This window comes from Mytilus californianus, unplaced genomic scaffold (assembly GCF_021869535.1).
Source record: "Mytilus californianus isolate M0D057914Y unplaced genomic scaffold, xbMytCali1.0.p SCAF_7, whole genome shotgun sequence".
In the NCBI taxonomy this organism is placed as follows: domain Eukaryota; kingdom Metazoa; phylum Mollusca; class Bivalvia; order Mytilida; family Mytilidae; genus Mytilus; species Mytilus californianus.
In genome coordinates this window covers 60,961,023-60,980,692 of record NW_026262723.1, presented here as the reverse complement: position 1 = coordinate 60,980,692, position 19,670 = coordinate 60,961,023, and the positions used below count along the sequence as shown (strand labels likewise).

The 19,670-nt window shown below is 29.2% G+C and overlaps 1 protein-coding gene across 1 annotated transcript in view; it reads left to right on the top strand.

Annotated features, from left to right (window-relative positions):
• Positions 1 to 18,099, top strand: part of LOC127709831 (heterogeneous nuclear ribonucleoprotein U-like protein 1) — a 31,799-nt gene extending 13,700 nt beyond the window's left edge. The window contains exons 10-12 of the mRNA XM_052215492.1: positions 341 to 473; positions 1,149 to 1,227; positions 13,077 to 18,099. Of these exons, the coding sequence (XP_052071452.1) occupies positions 341 to 473; positions 1,149 to 1,227; positions 13,077 to 14,660 (1,796 nt within the window). The 3' untranslated portion in view covers positions 14,661 to 18,099. The remainder of the gene's footprint in view (positions 1 to 340; positions 474 to 1,148; positions 1,228 to 13,076) is intronic.
• The last annotated feature ends 1,571 nt before the right edge of the window (positions 18,100 to 19,670 follow it).

Sequence of the window (19,670 nt, the reverse complement as noted above, 5' to 3'; positions counted from 1 at the left end):
TAAAATATCTGATACTAAAATTATTAAAATGTAATAAGGAGATGAATTAGCAATATATCACGTCATTGGTTCCTTCATACATTCATTTGTATATTCATCTTTGGAACAGATTGAGTTCTGTGTTATAAAAATTATAAAAAGATATAAAGGAATGATATTTTTTTAAGTACACACTTCTTTGTTATTACATTAAACTACACCAATTTTATTGCACAAGATACACAAGGTCATAATGAAATGATATTATATATTTCCTCATGATTATGACAGATAATTGTTAAACATGCTTTTTTAACAACATTTTTAATTGCATAAGAATATTTTTACTTGTACATTACAGGAAAGTTTGTTCCAGAGTCAGCTATTGTTGAAATGAAAGCTAATTTTAAATTGCCAGATGTAAATGACCATTTATTTGATAAGATTGACTATGTTGAACTACCAAGAGAGGCCAGTGTCAAGCTTGTAGAAAGGTAATAAGAATGTATGAAAACTTAATCTAATGCATACAACACAAGTTAATTATCATTTCACAACAAAGTACACTAAAAGTGAAAGGTCAGGAAGACCAAAAAAGTTAACATTTACAATAGTAGAGCAGAAAAATCGTCTTAGGGCAACTCAATTTAAACACAATGTCTAAAGAAGGCTGAATTTTATGAACCACCAATAGAAATGATGTTATACTGAATATAAATTTCTATTGCACATAAAGGTGGAAATGCATTGAAATGATTTCAGAGTACTTTCTTGGTTAGTATTAGGTTTAAATGGAAAAGACCTTATCTTGAAAAACCGAAGGACTGATATTTATGTCTTTTCTCGTTAAGAAAGATTGTGTGAATCATAATGTATAATTTGGTTGTTTTTTTATAAACAATTGTTGGCTACAATACAAGTTAGATAATTATACCCGGCTGCATAGGTATGAGGAGTGGGTTATACTGGTTTACCATTGTCCACCTGTCTATTACATTTTTACAGCAACTACAAGGCTTCTTGATATATATGGCACCAAGATTCTTCAAATGATGATGCTTTACTGTGCAAACACATTTTCGGTTTCTTTGATGTTGAAAATAAAACAGAAAAATTTAAACAGAACAGAATGATAGTCTCAATGTATGATTTATAATTATTTGTTATAGGTATAATAGTGAAGGTAAACATGGTAGTCAGCCAAGAAGTGGAGGTCAACCTTTTCAACCGCCTGCAGATTTGAGACAGGTAGGTCAAGCAGGTATAGTTCAAACAACATGGAAATTTTATGTTATTTATGCCTTAAATAGTTGTGAATTTCAATGTTTTCAGTTTTACAATCACAAATAAAACCACAAAATAATAAAATTTATATTACAAAAAAAGCATAACATTGTATAGTTTAGAATTCCTGTAAAATTTGAATTTATGGATATGTTTCTTTTTGTTGAACAAAAAATTTCCATGTTATAACTTTCATGTATCAGTATTGTTAAAGCAAATCTTGTTTGTAAAATAATTATATGTAAGTTGATACACTTTATTATACATGTGAACATCTATTTACAGATTAAAAAGAGGTATCTTTACATGTATGTACATGCTTGCTGAATTTATTTCAGTACACAAACACACATACACATCAATGAACCAGCAAACATCTTTCATATGCTATAATCAAGTTAAAAATAATCTTAAGTTAATATTATCATGGAGTTGGATATGTTCTTTCTTTAAAAATCAAATATGGTACTAACAAAAACATACACACAGGAGTTGATAATACCATCATCGATTTTACTTTTTTAAAAGAATACTCAGTTATCAAGATATAAAGAAAAAAATATGAAAACATTGTCATGATAGACTAAGTAAGAAACCAACTGCTAGAAATTAGGGCAAAGGTTTAAGAGATACCTTACCAATGTTGTTTTGGAAGGTTCAGTATTATGATTATCAGTTCAGTTAATATTTTTTTTATAACAGGGTTGGGAAAAATGTTTCCAGATATTGCTGTAAATATTTTAGTATTAACCTCATCTTATTTATACTGAGGAAACAGCATGTTTCAGAAAAAATAAAAAAAAAGCTTATCATTTGCATAATTTGAGCACCTAGTTTATCAAAAGAAAGATGTGGAATTCAAATGATTAAATATTTTCTCCATTTCCTCCTTGACCTATAGAGTATTCAACAATGCTCATTACACACATCAGTTAGGAAAACCATTCATTTTCGTTAAAAACTTCGTTATTTGCATATAGAAAAAAAAAACAATACTGTTCGCTGCATTTTATTCATGTGATTCATTTTAACTAGCTTATATCTTTAAAACCATCTCAGTTACAGTAAATGTCTCATTAGTTGTGAGTTATCATTCTTTGAATTTCAATTTTGAATTGTACATCAGAATGTTTGTTAGAAAACAAATTCTTACATCTTAAATCTTTTTAGTCAGAATGATAAAACATTTTGTTTTCAAGTGGAAGTTTATATATTCTATTGCAAGAAAATAGTAATTTTCCTATTATGATATAGATAACGAGTCAGACATTCAATATTTATGTACAAAAAATATCCTTGTTGTCAAAGCAATCAGTAGGTTTAAAGATTAAAAAAAAAAAAAATTATTTTATAGTAATATGAACCAAGAATTGTTGCCAATTGCAGTTAAACAGCACATTGTATATGCTTTTTGCACTGTTTTTCTAATTACAGAATGAAAATAATGAAATATTTTGAAATATATATATTCATATATATATATATATCAGTCATGACCTTGCATGCTCTACGTTTTAGGTTAGAATTTTATGAGATAATATTAAGAAAATGTGAACAAATTCCTTTTGAGAAGAGATTTTTGAAAATAGATCTTTTAGTTCTATATTAAAGAAACATTGCTCCCTTGGTAAGGAAGATGATTCATTATTTCATAATTATCAGATAATAAGAAAAAAAATCATTTGTGCCTAGAATGCTTAGTACTATGCTGAAGTTAAATCAATATAAAAAGCCGTTTTTACAAGGGTATATTTGAGGATAAATCTTGTTTGAAATACAAAAAAAAGACTTGAAAAGTCTTATTTGATCAGGTGTGAAGATTTTTCAACATGAATACAAGTTATCAATCAAATAAGCTTGTTTAAAGCATCTGTTATTGGGTCTGACAGTCTCCATTGTCAGTAGTCTTGTGTCTAAAATATTGTATATGAGATAGTTACTTCATGAGTTAGGGCAGAAGACAGTAAAGTATGTATGATCCTATTTATAACAACATTGCAGTTACTGAACTTATATTCCTCTTGACAGGCAGTTATTGATTTAATAGCTTTTTAAAAAAAGAAGTTAATAAAGCAAAATATTATATTCAATTACCATATTTGATTGTTTTCCCTCATTTTAACAAAATACAAGTTGACATATTTTCAACTCTATTGAAAGTGACCATTTTAAGTTTTATTTAGTATGCATTAAAAGGCAAATATGATATATCAAAATTTATCATTTGTAAAGGTCGCCTGTCCTAATACTGAGATCATTAAATAAATTCCTTATATTAAGTGAAGACATCATTATGTTTAGATTATTTAATATATTCATTATACTTATGGCTGCTTAGGAAGTTTTAAGATTGAAAAAAAACTCACTTGTATTAATATTAGTATTTTAATGATTAAACAAGTTTATAGAATCTTTAAAATTCCTAATTATTAATTATATAGATAGAATACTTCCAAATAAGTTGAAGAAGTTGTACCTAAAAATGCGTATTTGTCAAATTACGCAGAGCATCAGCTATATGCATATTGCACTGTGAGTAGTAAAAAAATACACAGGATTTTATTACCAAGGGGTTAATCTTTCTCCAGATTGTATGTCAGTTATATCTTTCATTTTAGAATTTTCTTTTGTTTCCCTTTAAATATGTGTATATTGTGTTTTCCCTCTTTTGGCATTTTTTGTGTTCAGTCTACAACTTATTTAAAAAAAAAATGACTTAATGTACTTAAAATGGAGTTTATATTTTCTATATTTATCTTACACTTGAAAAAGGTTTAATAATCGTGAGTTAATTGGGGAACGAACAATGATTTATGATATACCATAATTTGTTTTTAAGTATTAAATTAAAATCATATTTCTGCAGATGAAAAATTAAGTTGATGATTTTCAGTACAGAATGTATTTTAGACAATTTTATATAATGTATTCTATTTACTATACAGTTGCACACTTTTAAGAACCTAGTGGTTCAATCTCTGCATTTTGAAATATTTAAACAATATAAAGTTATCCATATGACACCTCAGAGTCTCATTTTAAAGGATATATTCCACAGTCTTATGTCAGTAAAAAAAAGGAAAAGGGGCATCTTAAACTGTTATCTTCTTTATCATGACTGATCTATGCTAGCTGTATCTTTTTTTTTTATAAAAACTGATCTATGCTAACAGTATCTACAAGTATATTTTATAGGCATAAATTCCCCAGAATTATAGAAATAATATAAACATTTCAGTATCATGTATCTCTATAGTTAAAATATCCAGGATTTCCAGTATGAACCCCAACAAAGTTGAGCAATCAATTTTTTTTACAGATCCACTCTAGTTGATAGATTATACAGGATTTGCCTTTTCTTTGATATTCTTTTTTAGTTTTGTAGTAAACTTTATTATATTGATCTTAAAGTTTTTTTTTGAAGCATTAGCAAAATCAACATAGATATAAAGAGATATTATGTCCATTTTAATGCTAGTTTTACTAACCTTTGTAATAGAAAATATCCTTTTGATCAGTATTGTTTATTGTATGTTCTTGATAAAGCATGATGTTAATTCATGTATATTTGTTGTTGGGGGTAGGATTTTCATTTGTGAGTACTTAATCAACTGAGAAGAATTCAGAAAACTTTCAGTATTTTAACAGGCCATGACATTTGGACAGGTTCGTTCCTTGGGTTTAATTTTTATAGGAAACTCAGGAAACTGAAAGAATAATAATTTTTGTTATTCAGGATGTTTGCAATATCAAACACCCAAAGGATGTTAAGGAAAAAATAATCAGCAATAATATTAAAGCAACTAATAGTCAGTTAAAAAAAATTTCAGAAATTATCTGATAATCTATGTTTTGCTTTATTAACCACAGGTTTGGTATATAAATGTTGATTAATAAGGAGAAAACTATACCTTTCTTGAGCTGTTGTGTAACTGATTGGTTAATATATGTAAGATCATTACAGGGCATTTATAGCCTGATTATCTAAAAACGAAATCATTTCTTTGAAGAAGAATAAAATTAATTTCTCACCCATATACAGGTGAAAAATCAATTGATATTACATATTTGAAATGGAAGTCTGCTTCCTTGATCATAACAATTTGGTTGTAGCCTAGGAATTGTAAGACTTATTCAATGCTATTTACTTTGTTTTAAACAAAGAACGTTGCATATAGAATAGAATTAGTGCATTATTTTGGCAGAAGACACACTCTAAAAAGCAACTTATTTTGATAAGTGTAAATTAGTTAAGATCTTGGAGATTCATTCCCATAACTTTTGTTTATAAAAATTCTTTAGAAGATCAAAGATTAAACCTTTCAAAAGTTATAATTGCACCTCTGCCTCTTTTGCAATACTACTTAAAAAATACATATGATGAAGATGCATTATAATTTTATTGCAAATGATTAATACTGGTATATTTATTAATATTAGTATAACCCAGAACTAATTATTTTATAGAATTTAAAGAGCACTGTTATATTGATACATAATGATACTGATTTCTTTTATCTGATAGAATATCACAGTAGCTTAGAATACAACTCCTGATAATACACACCAACAATAGAAGTGAAGACCAACTCTTTACTAACTCCTTCTGGAACACCATATAATTTCTGCCAAACCCCTTGATCATGTTGACAACAAACTAATAAGTTTGGTCCTATCAAAATCTATCGTAATCCGGATTTAGATTCAGAAAAATGGGAATCAGCCTTTTTTAATTTGTATTCCACTTAATCAGAGAATAATTTTCCATTGTTTAAAAGAATCAATAAAATTATTAAAGAAATAAAGTTATATTTTAGAAGGAAATAAGGTCTATTTGAAGATTAATTGAATTTCAGTTCTTGATTGAAATGACAAAAAGTTAGAAAAAAATACATCGTAAGATTTTCAGTAGCTTTCATGAAAGCATGTCATGTTTACAATGAATACCTTTGTTTCAACCAAAAGATTATCATATAAGGATAGAGATAATTTCAGTAATGTGTAAAGATGATGATTTCGCAAGTCATTTCTTTTTTGAAATTGCAAAAAGGTCAAGGATGATATGTCTTTTCTAGTGATTCTAAAAAAATGTTACATATTAAATAAATCCATGTAAGCTATGCTTTTAGATATCCATTGCTTTCAGCTAAAACACCTGTAAGTTTATGAACAATTGATTTGCTGCATGAAATGGAAATAATAAAATTTTTAGTGTTTCTCTGTATAAATTTTTGATTTAGTTCCTAGTGCTATGTCCACTGCTATCTCCTCTCCTGCCTCATGGAGATTGAATTTTATATTTACAAAAACCTATCCAGTCTATTAATGCATTTTGAATCTCTTTTTTTCTAGAATTAGATAATCTAGAAGAAAGATTATATAGGAATGATAATTCAAACATATTGTTGTGCCGACAAAAATCAGGAGTCAATTTAGTTGATTAGTGAATACATAAAGATTGTTCAATGTTATGACAAGGTAAAAACTAATTGGAATTATATTCATTTATTGCATTTTTGATTGTGAAAAGTACTGGATATAAATATTTAAAGATCAAGTATTTTCCCTTAAATTCAAAATAATTATTTTGGTAAACATGTTTTCATTTCTAGGAGTTAATTTTTTGTATAGCCAAATTAGTCAATGAATGATTGGTTTTCAAGGATTAATTTAAAGTTCACAAATGAACTCCACAAAGAACTTTAATGATTGTTTTATTCAATGGGACAGTTCAATTTGCAAAATGAATAAAAGGTCACTTCAACACCAAATGATTCTTGGAAAGGTTTTATTTCCTTTACAATAAGACTTGTGAAATTTTAATATTTTCTATTGAGGTTAACAAACTAAAAGTATAACATAACCTATTTAATGAAGCTATCATGTGTAACATTTTCAATGAATTTAGCCAGTGAAATACACTTACACTAAGCAGTTATTTAGATAAACTCGTCATAGATAACATGATTAAAGTTTTGTACGCCAGACACAGAAGAATACATACATAAAACTCCCTTAAACACTTGAAAAAGATTGTTTATAGAAAGGCTTTTCTTTTTTGTGAAATTACAAAGCTCTCATACCATTTATATTCTAATAAATAAAAAACTTTTTGGGAATAAAAAAAAATTAATATAGGATTTATCTGTATCCCCATATGTTTTGAATTATTTCTTTCATACTTCTTTTTTCTTTCTTATTAAATGTGGTTTCTTTAAACTCTGGTATATAGATTCATCTCACAACTATTTTCATCTGAAAGTGCATGAGAACATGTGGGAAGACTACAACTACGGCTCAGAATTTCTTTCATGTCTTTAACAGATCTGTTTAACCAAATTTTTTTAGGTTTCTCTTACAATCTTATAGAAACTGTTTTCAGCAATCACTTTTTCTTACTGATTCACTGTATCTGGTTTCTACTTCTGTACATACTTTGTCTGTTCTTATTTCACCTGACAGAGACATCCATCCACAAACACAACATGGAAATATATCATTTAAAAAATGCATTCACAGTGTGCTTTTTCACTAACCATTAATCTTCAAAATATAAGCTATTTCGAATGCATTGTTAATTATAAATGTATTATTTAGTTTAATACATGTGTTATATGTTGTTTAAGTAGGAAATGTCATGCTGAATCAGACAGGTTTTTCCATATTAAAAAAAATTATTGTAGGAAATTGAGATTGCATTTTTTGAATGCATCATGTCCAACACATGTAATTGTTTAGTATGCCTTATTTGGTTATTTACTGCACCACAAAGATGATATAAACAAAGTGTTTAACAATTTTAGGTGTTATTTGCCAACAGTTTTAGAAAACTGCAATGCCTTCCAAATTTGTAGAAGTCAGTCCTACCTATACCACAAATTTCAATATTTTCTCATTTCAATGTAACAGCCAGCTTCAGATGCTCACAGATTGCTATTTAGCTACTGGCCACCTATCAATAGAAAGCTTGAAACTGAAATATATTGCAAATTGCCTCAAGCTATTAACATATATTTCTTTTATGACTGGTTATACAAAGAAGTTTGGATCTCAAAGCAACATCTAACCCTATGCTCAAGTTGTATGCCAAATCAAATTTAGTTGTATTTCGTCTATTTTACCAGAATGGAAAGTTCAGCTTTATACTTCTGATCTCTTTTGCATGATATTTAATTTCTTTAATCAACTTACTAATCCAAGGTGTGTACTTTGAATAGTATTTTTCACAAGAAGCAGTTATCCATTAATTTTCTCACTGAATGAAAGTTAATGCTAAATAGATTGAAAAATCATTTTAAAATGAAGATATTAAGGCATTCTATGTATTCAAAAGATCTGCATTATTGGTGATGAATGATAAATCTACTATATCTTAACATTAAATAATGCATGTGGATTGTGATAGGAACCTAACCTTCTGTATATTCTTTCTGGAAAATGGAATTTCTTTGTAATGTCTAGTACATAACAAAGCATATATAAATGTATAATTAACCAGTTGTCAAGTAAGGAAGCTGTGGACCACTGGGGGATTTTTTTAGACATCTTTTGCATACTTCAGTCAAAGAACTATAATTCTCTTTTAGTTTGTTGCACGCAGCTGTTATATTGATTAATGTCCTATTTATCAAATTTTGATAAATGGTTATATGAAGAAACTATACAGTAGTCCTTTCATGTAGAGGCAGTTATATTTCTGTTGACAAATGATATAGGCATTTCGAATTCTGTTAAGCATATTAAATGTTTTATATTTCCTTTTTGAATTTCTCTTATTAGTCTTTCCTCAAAATGCAGAATAACTGCTGTTAGATTGTTTTCTTTTAAATCATTTACAATTTATAATTGAATTTTATAAAAATAATTCACTTTTTTTAATTTGCATATATAGCTTTATTTGGTTTTGATAATATGCATTCAGTTTAAGCCAGTTGAGTATTTTAGTTTGTGCAGATACTCAATGTTGCTATTATTAAGGAGAAATTTAATAAGTTAGTTTATGTTTTATTCCCAATTTATGTTGTTTTCCCCAAGTTTACCTGTTAGCTCTGGTTTTTTTTTCCATTTACATCCTTACAATTAGCTGAAAGGAGAAAAATGAATTTATTTCAATTGATTCTGGTAATAAGTGTCTATAAGCAAATACTTTATATGGTGATACTTTAACAAAACTAAAATTAACTGAAATGCTTTGAAGAAACATCAGCATTTACTTTCCTAGTAGAAATGTATATAGAAGAAAATTAAACCATGATACAAGATTTACATTGTATACAGCTGAACTGAATATTCACATTTTTTACTGAGCTTTTAGGATAGTGACAAGGTGGTTCAAAAGAAGATTCTCTAAATGACTATGAGAAATTAACAAAGAAAAAAAATAATTAATCTATATGAATAGACAAATTAGAGGCAACAGAAGTTTACTGATGTTCAAATCTCATAAATTCTTTTAAGAGGTAAACAATAAAAAAGTGGAGATAGCCTATTGCTGTTTAACTTACACTAGTAAAAAGTAAAACAACAAAAGTATTGACCTCCAAGGAAAATTCAAAACGGGAAGTCCTTTATCAAATAAGCATATTCCAAAATATATTATACATCTACATTCTTGAATAGAGATTTGTAATGGTAAAGCCAAACTTAATTAAATGTTTGTTAAATTAAGATTCAAATTACTTGTTTTTCTATTGATTCAAAGTTTTGAACCATTATTGAACAATAAAAAAAGAATGCATAATACAGCAATATATAAAAAAATTAATAATGCAATATTAGACTCATATAGATATACCATATATTATTTAGGATTACTATTATAGAGAAGATAGTTAAACGTATGCATGTCATAGTACAGATTTCTACAAAATTCCTTTTTTATAGTATATTCAAATTAATTTTAAGCACTATAAAAAAAAAATATTTTCATTGAATTTTTCCTGAACGTTTAGGTCTACATCTTTTAAGGTCCTGATCTCACTCATTAAAACTACTGGTACATACTAATTTTTCACCATGCATGTTTTAAGTGGATTTATAATTAATAACACAAGTTAAGTTTTAGGTTTTCTTGAATTATAATACTTTGCAGTTTATAGCTTATACTTTGACATTCTGATTGTGCCTGTATTATTACAGTTTAAGCAACTTTAAAAAAAATGGCAACTTGATGATTGATGTCATGAAAGTTTTCCAATCTTGCATACTATTGACACAAAATTTTTTTTATGTGATGCGATGTTTTGCAGCTACTGTCAACAGGGAACACAATAAGTTGTTATGGATTTATTCCCCAAGTTTGCTTTATAGGTCAGTGCAATGGCTGTTCTGAAGATTATTGTAAACTGTGGTGTTAAATGTTGTGTTCATTTAACAGTTTTTAAGGCATGAATTCTGGGTTTGGTGGTAAAAATCCATGTCGTACAGGAAACTATTAGAGTTATACTTAAACTATTGAGTTTGTTTTAAGGACCTTGAAATATTCACCAATCATATCAGTTTTGAAGAAACTTTTGATGTCTTCAAATTATCTTTTTATTCTTTATTAGGTACAATATCTAATGTTATTGTAATTATTCTTCAGATTTATCATCCATTTCATCTTTTTTCTATCATGTCATATAGACTACTTCAGATTGCAGTAGAAATTCTTACTCAATGAACAGATATTAACTTGCATGAAGGTGAAGGAGTTTAAGTAGAATAGTTGCTTAACACCTTATCTCTGTTCTTTTCCTTATTTTTAAAACTTCACCAAAAAAAGTCTGCATCAGTTTTTCTTTGATAAATAGAGTCTTTATATACTATTCCTGATTTTATAATCACAAATCTGTGAATCAGGTCGTCAGGATGAATAAGATGTTTTGTTCTAATTGAAATTAAAAGTTCAGCTTTAAAATGTTCGGTTATTATTAATGTCCCATTAAGCTTGCCTTATATACTATTCCTGATTTTATAATCACAAATCTGTGAATCAGGTCGTCAGGATGAATAAGATGTTTTGTTATAATTGAAGTTAAAAGTTGAGCTTTAAAATGTTCGGTTATTATTAATGTCCCATTAAGCTTGTCTTCAATATACATGCATCTTGATCCCATTTGCCTCCATTTTATATAGATGCTTTGATATCTAGGTAAAGGGTTAAAATGAGATTATCATTATTATATGAATAACTTGAAGCATAGATTTTTTGTAAGATATGTGGTTGATTAGAAAATATGCAGTGCAATTTATTTTATTTTAATACCCAAAAAATCATACAAATTAAGATTTTTTATGTAATGAATTTTTATACTGAAACTGCATGTTGAATTGCATAATGTAAATGCTACAATTTCCACCTTGCAATATGGAATGTCATATATCAAATGAAAAACCATCATTGGCATTTTTAATGAAGTATTTTGTCTTTTGTCTGTTTTTTCATTCATGATATGTTAGCGTGTTTAAAGAAAACACAGTAATGTTGATAAAAAGAAGAGTAGAGTTGTATCTGTTTAAATGTGTATTCTACAGAAATTTAATTAGAAATGGTAAACAACTAAATTATTGTTCTATCTTCTTGAGAACTTTCAATAGGCAGAAGTTTTTCTCAAATTAAAAAAAAACAAAAACAAAGGTGGTTTTAAAAAATTCTTAAATTTAACAAAATGTGATATCCTTTATGCCAAAATTTTTTAATAAAGTTAACATTGAAGGCCTATTTTTTGTCAAGAAGTAGATTTTTTCAAACAGGTCTATGGAGCATTAAAGATTGTTTGTATGCATATTGATGCAGGTGACATTTTTGTGGAAAATGTGTCCACAGATCTATTAATATTGAAACCCCTCTCAACCTTTTCAATATACAGTATATACTTTAATGATCAGAACTTAGTGTAATATGGCCGTTGGAACAACTTTTAATGCATGTAGTTTTCATTTTAATATGACAAATGAGACTATGAATTGATTAACCTTTCAAAGAAAAAAAAATACCAGTAAGATTAACAAACAAATCTTGATTTTTATTTGAATGCAATATTGAACATGATTTTTCATTCTGAAATTGATTTTTAAGTACAAAATATTTGAAACTCTAATGGCACAAACAAGGATTGCAGGACAATTATGAAAGACACAAATAAAAAAAAACAAATATAAAAAAAAAATAGTAAATCAAATGCAGACAATGTCATATTTATCTTTTATGAACAACACGTTGCATATGATGATTAACATTGTTCTTCAAAAGTAAAACACTAAGCAAGATACTTAGACATATAGAATAGTGATAATGAAAATGCATAAAAATTGATAAAAAAAAGCCAGTTTGTTGTATTTAGCATCTTATTTGTAGTAATGAATTCGGTGTTTGTACACATCTGGCATTACAGGTAAGATGGTACAGGTGAACCAGAATATTTCTGGACTTTATTTCTATTCAATTCATCGTTTGGATTTGTAGATATCAGACAGTTTTGTCTTCCCTTTCTAATTATTACTGTTGATGTTACATGAAATATTTAATACATTGCAACAATTTCAAATTTATGATGTAATCAAAGTCAAAATATAGAAAATAACAAAAGTTGCCTCTACATTGAAAATTTGTCATTTGAACTCAGAGAGGTTAGATTTGAGCATGCAAAAAAGGCAAATAGGTTATAGTTAGGTAAATTGAATTAATGCAATATTTTTGGTGTATTACTTTAGAACTAGAATATTCAGTTGTTCAGAAAAAATTTAGGAAGGCAAATCTAATCCAGACTTTGAATTTGATTATTTTCTGTATGTTTTGACACTGTCTATTTTTACTCTTTTGATTTTAATAGGGTCAACCATTTTATCAACAAATGCCAGGACAAGGCAACCGACAACCTTTGCAACAAGGACAAGATAGATTTGGTCAAGCAGGAATGGCATATCGACCGCCTGAACCTCCAGCACCCCCACAAGGAGGTCGTCAGCTTGGAACAGAGGATGTTTATGGCGATCGTCATAGGCATGCTCAACATGATAGGAATGAGGAACCTTCTGAAAAAAGAGGAAGGTTTGAAACAAATAACTCAAGTGCTAGTGCACTTGATTTCATAAAACAGGAATATAGTGGAGGTGATGATGAACAAAAACAGTCACAAAAGCGAATAAAGAAAGAACCTCAGTGGAATCAAATGGCTTATGGGGGTGGTAGTCAAGGATTTCAAGTTGGTCCACTACAAGGTGGACAATTTGAATTTGCAAATAAGAATGCCCCCCAGAGTCAAGGAAACCCAATGTTTTTTCAGCCTCAGCCACCTCCTCCGCCCCCAGAATCTATAAAGTCTGAACCAGGTAGTGGTTTTCAGGGACAAGGTCAAAACTGGCAACAGCAACAAGCTGAAATGTTTGGCAAACAACCAGGATTTGCTAACCAAGGTGCATTTAGAAATCCATTACCGAATGTGGCTAATCCACCTCCAAATTTTCAAGGCAGTCAACCTTTCAATCAACAAAAGCCTCCACAAAGTGGTGGCTTTGGTGGACCAAGAATGCAACAACCACCAAAATCAGACCAACAATCATTTGGATTTGCTGGTCAACAGCAACAAAATTTTAGTAGTGATAATAAATTTAGTAAACCACCAACATCAAATGTTCAAGATCGACAAAATTTTCAACAAGGATCACATGGTCCAGACAGTGAAAGAAAATCTTCATCTCCAGGTGGCGATAAGCCTAGACGAGAAAGGAGAAGGCCAAGCAAATGGGACACTCCTACAGAGGAGAACTCACAAGGTGAAATTGGATTAAGTGAGGAGGTTCAAAGTCATATTGCAGCTTGTGAGGCTGCTTATCAAGCTAATGCAGGATCTGGTATGGGAGATGGACAGGTTAAACAAGAGAAGGATTCTAATGATATGGGTCAATCTAACCATAGAGATAGACCAAAGCCAAGTGAACAATTTAATCAAGGGCATAGGCCAAATGGACAAGGAGGTGGATATAACCAGAATAGACCTCCAAAAAATTTTGGTCCTGGAGGTCCAAAAATGGAAAGAGATCAGTTTGTACACGATCAATTTTCAGGTGGGTTTGATGGTCCCCCAGGACCAGGTAATTTTGGTGAAGGAATGCGGCTACAAGGACCACCCCATAGAGGATTTGGTGGTAGACCTCCAAGACCATTAATGGGACGTGGTGGACCACCACAGAGACCTCCATTTAGAGGTGGTCCACATGGTGGACCACCAGGATTCCCTGGTCCCGGAAGAGGACATCCACCAGGGGGTCCAGGTGGACCAAGACCATTTAGACCAAGAGGGCCTCCTGATCAAGGAATGCGGGGTAGAGGATTTGGACCCAGACAAGGACCTCCACCATTTGGTCCCAGAGGAATGCGAGGACCTAGGGGTGGGAGAGGCCCAAGGCCTTTTTAAATAATATATTATACAGTTTTTTTGAAATGGAAATAAATGTTGTTATTAACTTTTGTATGGTTTACTTTACACAAGTCATTTATTATGATAAATAGTCTCACTGAAGTCCATCATTTCAGGAAATTTATAAATTCGAAGATATAACACAATGTATTAGAAGCATATCTATTTTAAAGTTTTCTGAGTTAATAAAGAGGATCATGTTACAACAAAACATTAATATGTTATTCTACTTAAGATCCAGTAGTTGCAATATTACAGGAGCAAAGTTACAATTGTTAGATAAGACAAAAACTTTGTAAATACAAATTTACATTTCATCACATTTATTCACCTTAAGTGTAGTACATGTATAACTTTCAACAAAGGCAAAACAGTGAAATTTAGTAATTGAACTATGAAATAACCTCTTCTTTAATGGGTAAAGTGTTTAAAAATTAATACGAGAGAAAACCAGTTCCATTTATATTTCACAAGTTTTATGTAGACAATTCAACTTCAGTAAAAAATTCACTGAAGGAGGTAAAAAATTGGTTTAGGTATTGAATGTTGGCCAAATGTAAAGTGATTTTTTAAAATGAATTATGTAAACAAACTTGATGAATGTTGTTTTAAAATACAGCTCTTTTAAAAGATGAAAATAAATTAATATTTTAAGATTTTGAAACCAGAAGTATGAAATTTAAATTGAAAAATTCATAGAATTATAACACTGGTAACCTAAATCATTACCATGGGATCTAGAAAATGCTAGTTTTAAAAAAAGATGAAGAACTAACATTAATATTCAGTAGTATTTTGTTTTAATTTATGAATAGATTCATCTTAATTCAGAGCACCTTTCATTGATTTTTTTTAAGTATTTGTTTGTGTGTCATGGTTTTTTTTTCAGGAAGAGTGCAAATATTTATATCATAAACTTTATCTTATATATATATATATATATATATATATATAAAATGAACAATCATATTAAAACAACAGTTATATATAGGCATGTTATCTAACATTATGGTTTCATTGCATTCTTTTGAAAGTGTAATCATCACATAAAAGTATCACCATATGGTATATTGCCTGATTATTGTTTTCAGCATTTTTTTTTCAGATTTGTTCATTTCAGGATTTTAGCTTGACAATTACAGTGTTATTTTAATGTTGTTAATAGCTTAGCATGTCATATTGCCATGTTTACATATTGAGTTCTTTTAAAAATCACATGCTCATAAGTAAATACTTTGTAGTATATACAGTTGTAATTAATTTTAACAGTGTGCATTATATTAACATGCTCATGAACATCTTATTTGTTACAGTTATACATAGTTCATCAGAACTTGTACATATAAATCCTACTCGCCATTTAACTTACAAACCTGCTTTATTTTCCTTCGAGTAGACTAGTGCTCTTGTTGAAATAGACATCATTCCCATGTACTTCATTTGTTTTCAGGATTCAAGAACTATATAAAGTGTTGTTGGAATATTAAATCAGATCTTAAACATTACATGGTATTAGTGTTTCTTTGCTTTGTATTATAATGTTGCAAAGGCTTTAATTAAATATAGTGATAATTTCTGAATTTTATGTTTGTTTTTCAAGAATATATGTCTGTTTACAAATAACTACTGATGCAGATAAATCAAGGATGAATTTTTAACATGTTTTGTTGATTTATGAGCAAGATTCACTAAGATTTGACAACAGAACAAACTGAGTATGAAAAGTCCCATCACATAGCAATTTTGATGATGAAATTCTTTTTTTTCATTGTTTTATACTTCAAGTCAAATTTGTCCGAAATATAAGATGATAGTTCAGTTAAAATGAGATTTAATTCAGTACATTTAAAAATTCTTAATCAGCTGGTTTGTTTCAATTTATTGTTGTTGCTGTGAAACACATAGTGTCTGGTTCTAGATAGGACTCTGCTTAAACAGTTAGGAACATTTATAATATGATATATCTATGGATATATCTATTCCATTATAGCTTACATTTACAGGTGTCTTAAATTTAAAAAAAATATTAGAGAGCAACAGAATGTTCATTCCCAGTACATACTTTGATATTAAAATCACCTTTAACGAGCTTTTGGTATTAAAATCACCTTTAACGAGCTTTTGGTGTAGATCTCCATATATTTATTGTTTTTTAAGAAGTTTAGCAATATTTCACAATTTACTCAGAGTACTGAACAGTTTTGATATGTTTCCAAACAATTGAGAATAAGTTCTGTAAAAATAGAAAGAAAAATCCTGTGAGCATTGATAAAATACTCTGCAGTTATAGGATTGGCAAAATATACATGAACAACAATGAAATCAAAATATGATTAACGTATTAATGAAAGCATGCATAGTTTTTTAGTTTTTCAGAGATGTATTTACAGTTTACATTAATTTTTTTTTTAAATTTAATTTTAGAAAAATTAAAGAAAGTTATATTTTTGAGGTTATTTTTATGCCTCCAGCATTGAAAACTATATTATAGTTATAAGGACTCTGTCGATTAATGGGCAGAATGACTTATAATCGGCTTGTTCGTACGTCCGTCTGTCCCAAATAAATTAGTCTTTAACTTAATCTTTAAACTTTCAAAGTAGTCACGATAACTGTACAGTTCAACTTACATATTAGCCATCCCTGTACTCATGAAAAAATGTCTGCTTCAAAACCCCTTGTGAGTCCTGGGGAAAATCTCCGCTTAAAGGTTTGTCGTGTACAGGGACAAAAAACTTTTGTGAGGATCATTGTCAAAAAGAAAGTTAAAAGTCGGACACTCCTGTGCATATACATGTACGTGGTATTACCCTAGTTGCACCACAATTTTGAGATTAATATGCTGCGAGCAATGCTTCAGTTCTATTAGGTTAACGTTCACTTTAATGAGTGAAAAGTTGGTACTTGATTATTGTTAAGGTAGTTTTTTCTTAAATGAAAAATTTGGAAAAATTATAAGAAAATTTAAAAAAGAATACCATTGAATTATAGACATCTACCGGACTTATTAATTTATATAATTTCCATATTTTGGTGTTGAAATATATGGTAACCAAATTCTGACCTATTTAATGATCATGCAGAGTTCAAACTACAACCAGTGGCAATTCGAGTAGTGGCAATCATGGGCTCATGAGACAGAAAACCACAAGGAATCTCATAAATGTGAAGACCTTACTTTTTAACATGCACTACACTACTTTACTTACAAAATAGTTCTTAGGATTATTTTTCCTCTTTTCCAATATAATATTTTATGTATAACATATCAATATGATATAAGATTTTACCCAGCTCATTGTTTTTAGGTTTTATACAATTCTAGGATCACACACACGACGTCTAAATTTTAATGTTGCTTAGGTACAATGGAGTCAAATCTATTCCAACAGGTAAAGAATATTATTTCTTATGCAGCAAAAATCCTGCAATCTGATTGGTTAATTTCCACGGTGTAAATAACACCTCACCCTTGTTCACCCCAGGATAAATAAAATTTTGCCAAAAATTCCAAAAAATAAAATTTTGCCAAAACCATAAACAAAAATTAAAATGCAAAAAAAATAAAAAAATAAAAATAAATTTTTTTCCCCAAAAACTAAAAAGAACACAAATTTTTTTTCAAATTTCCCCAAAATAAAGAAAAAAAGTATTTGACAATGCGCAGCAACATCGACATTGAAAAAATGTTACACTGGAAATTTTTCAGTAGCATTTTTCAATTTTACATCCCGGTTTAAAAAATGAGGAATTGTTCATAAGAAATAAATTCGTTATCTTGGTGTAATCAGGGGTGTACAGAATTTTACACCGGTGTGGAAAATTCATACACCCTGAGGCGCACACCAAGATAACTAATACAATCATTACTTACAACAAATTACACCGTCTTAAGGATGTTCGCCGCTCAATAAAAAAAGACACACTTTCTTTTATGCTATTTTTCTAGAGATAACGCATATAAAACATTAAAATTATAAAACATTAAAATTATGGAAAACTTGAAGATGTCTCAATATTTATGATTTTTTTGTAAGCTAGTTACTTGCAATTGGAGAATTTAGCTTTTGGCCCGAAAACTGAATTTTTCATGTGAAATTAGCGTTAAACTGTCTTCTTAATGCACGAGAAATAATAAGAATTTCCAATATTTTACTAGAATTTTTCTGGAAATGTTTAAGTTAATAACTATAATGAGAAATATAGGTGGTTGATGGTCTTAATATTTTAAACTAGGATCTATCCAATCTACCTTGCTGTCGATCATTCCGCTAGGATTTCAGGTTAAGAAAATTTAAGAAGATGAGAAGCTGTCACCCATTTGCAAAGTATTCACTGAAATATAGTGCCGATAGAAAACGAACAAAAAAAGCCGAAGTGCACATGTGAAAACAATTAAGTTGGAATAAGAAAATTGAATGGGTCAAAGTAGTAAAATTTCTTCTTTTTGGGTTTTTTTTTTTTTTTTTTACTTTTGAGATGTGTGTGTGTGTGTGTTAATATTAATCGCTTGGGTACTGTAGTCTGTAAACTTTATAATTTTCGACAAATCTGCAACTTCAAGGCCAATTTGAATCAAGATTTTGCAGGAATGTATGTAAGCCCGTGCCAAAAAAATCTCACATTTTACAAATGGGACAAAAAACATGGTTCCCAGAGTAATTCAGTGATTTCGGCGGATAAGTTTCGAGGCAAATTCTGGTCATGGTTTAAAAAATATAATAAAGATTCTGTATACCGTCGTGGTTAGGTTGCATTCACATCTCCCTTTCGTCTCTGAAACAACATTGTCATGGTTCACCAAGGCTGACGGGAATCATAGGGAAATCAATTGTGTTTCGATTACTCATTAGGCTGTTCCAAATTTTGATTGGTCTATTTCCAAATTTCTGCAATACAAAAGCAAATTTCATAGGAATGATTATGATATAATTCCATTCCAATTTCCATTCCAATTCAGTAGCTCACAAAATAATGTCTTATAAGTTACTATTGATATGACCCAAC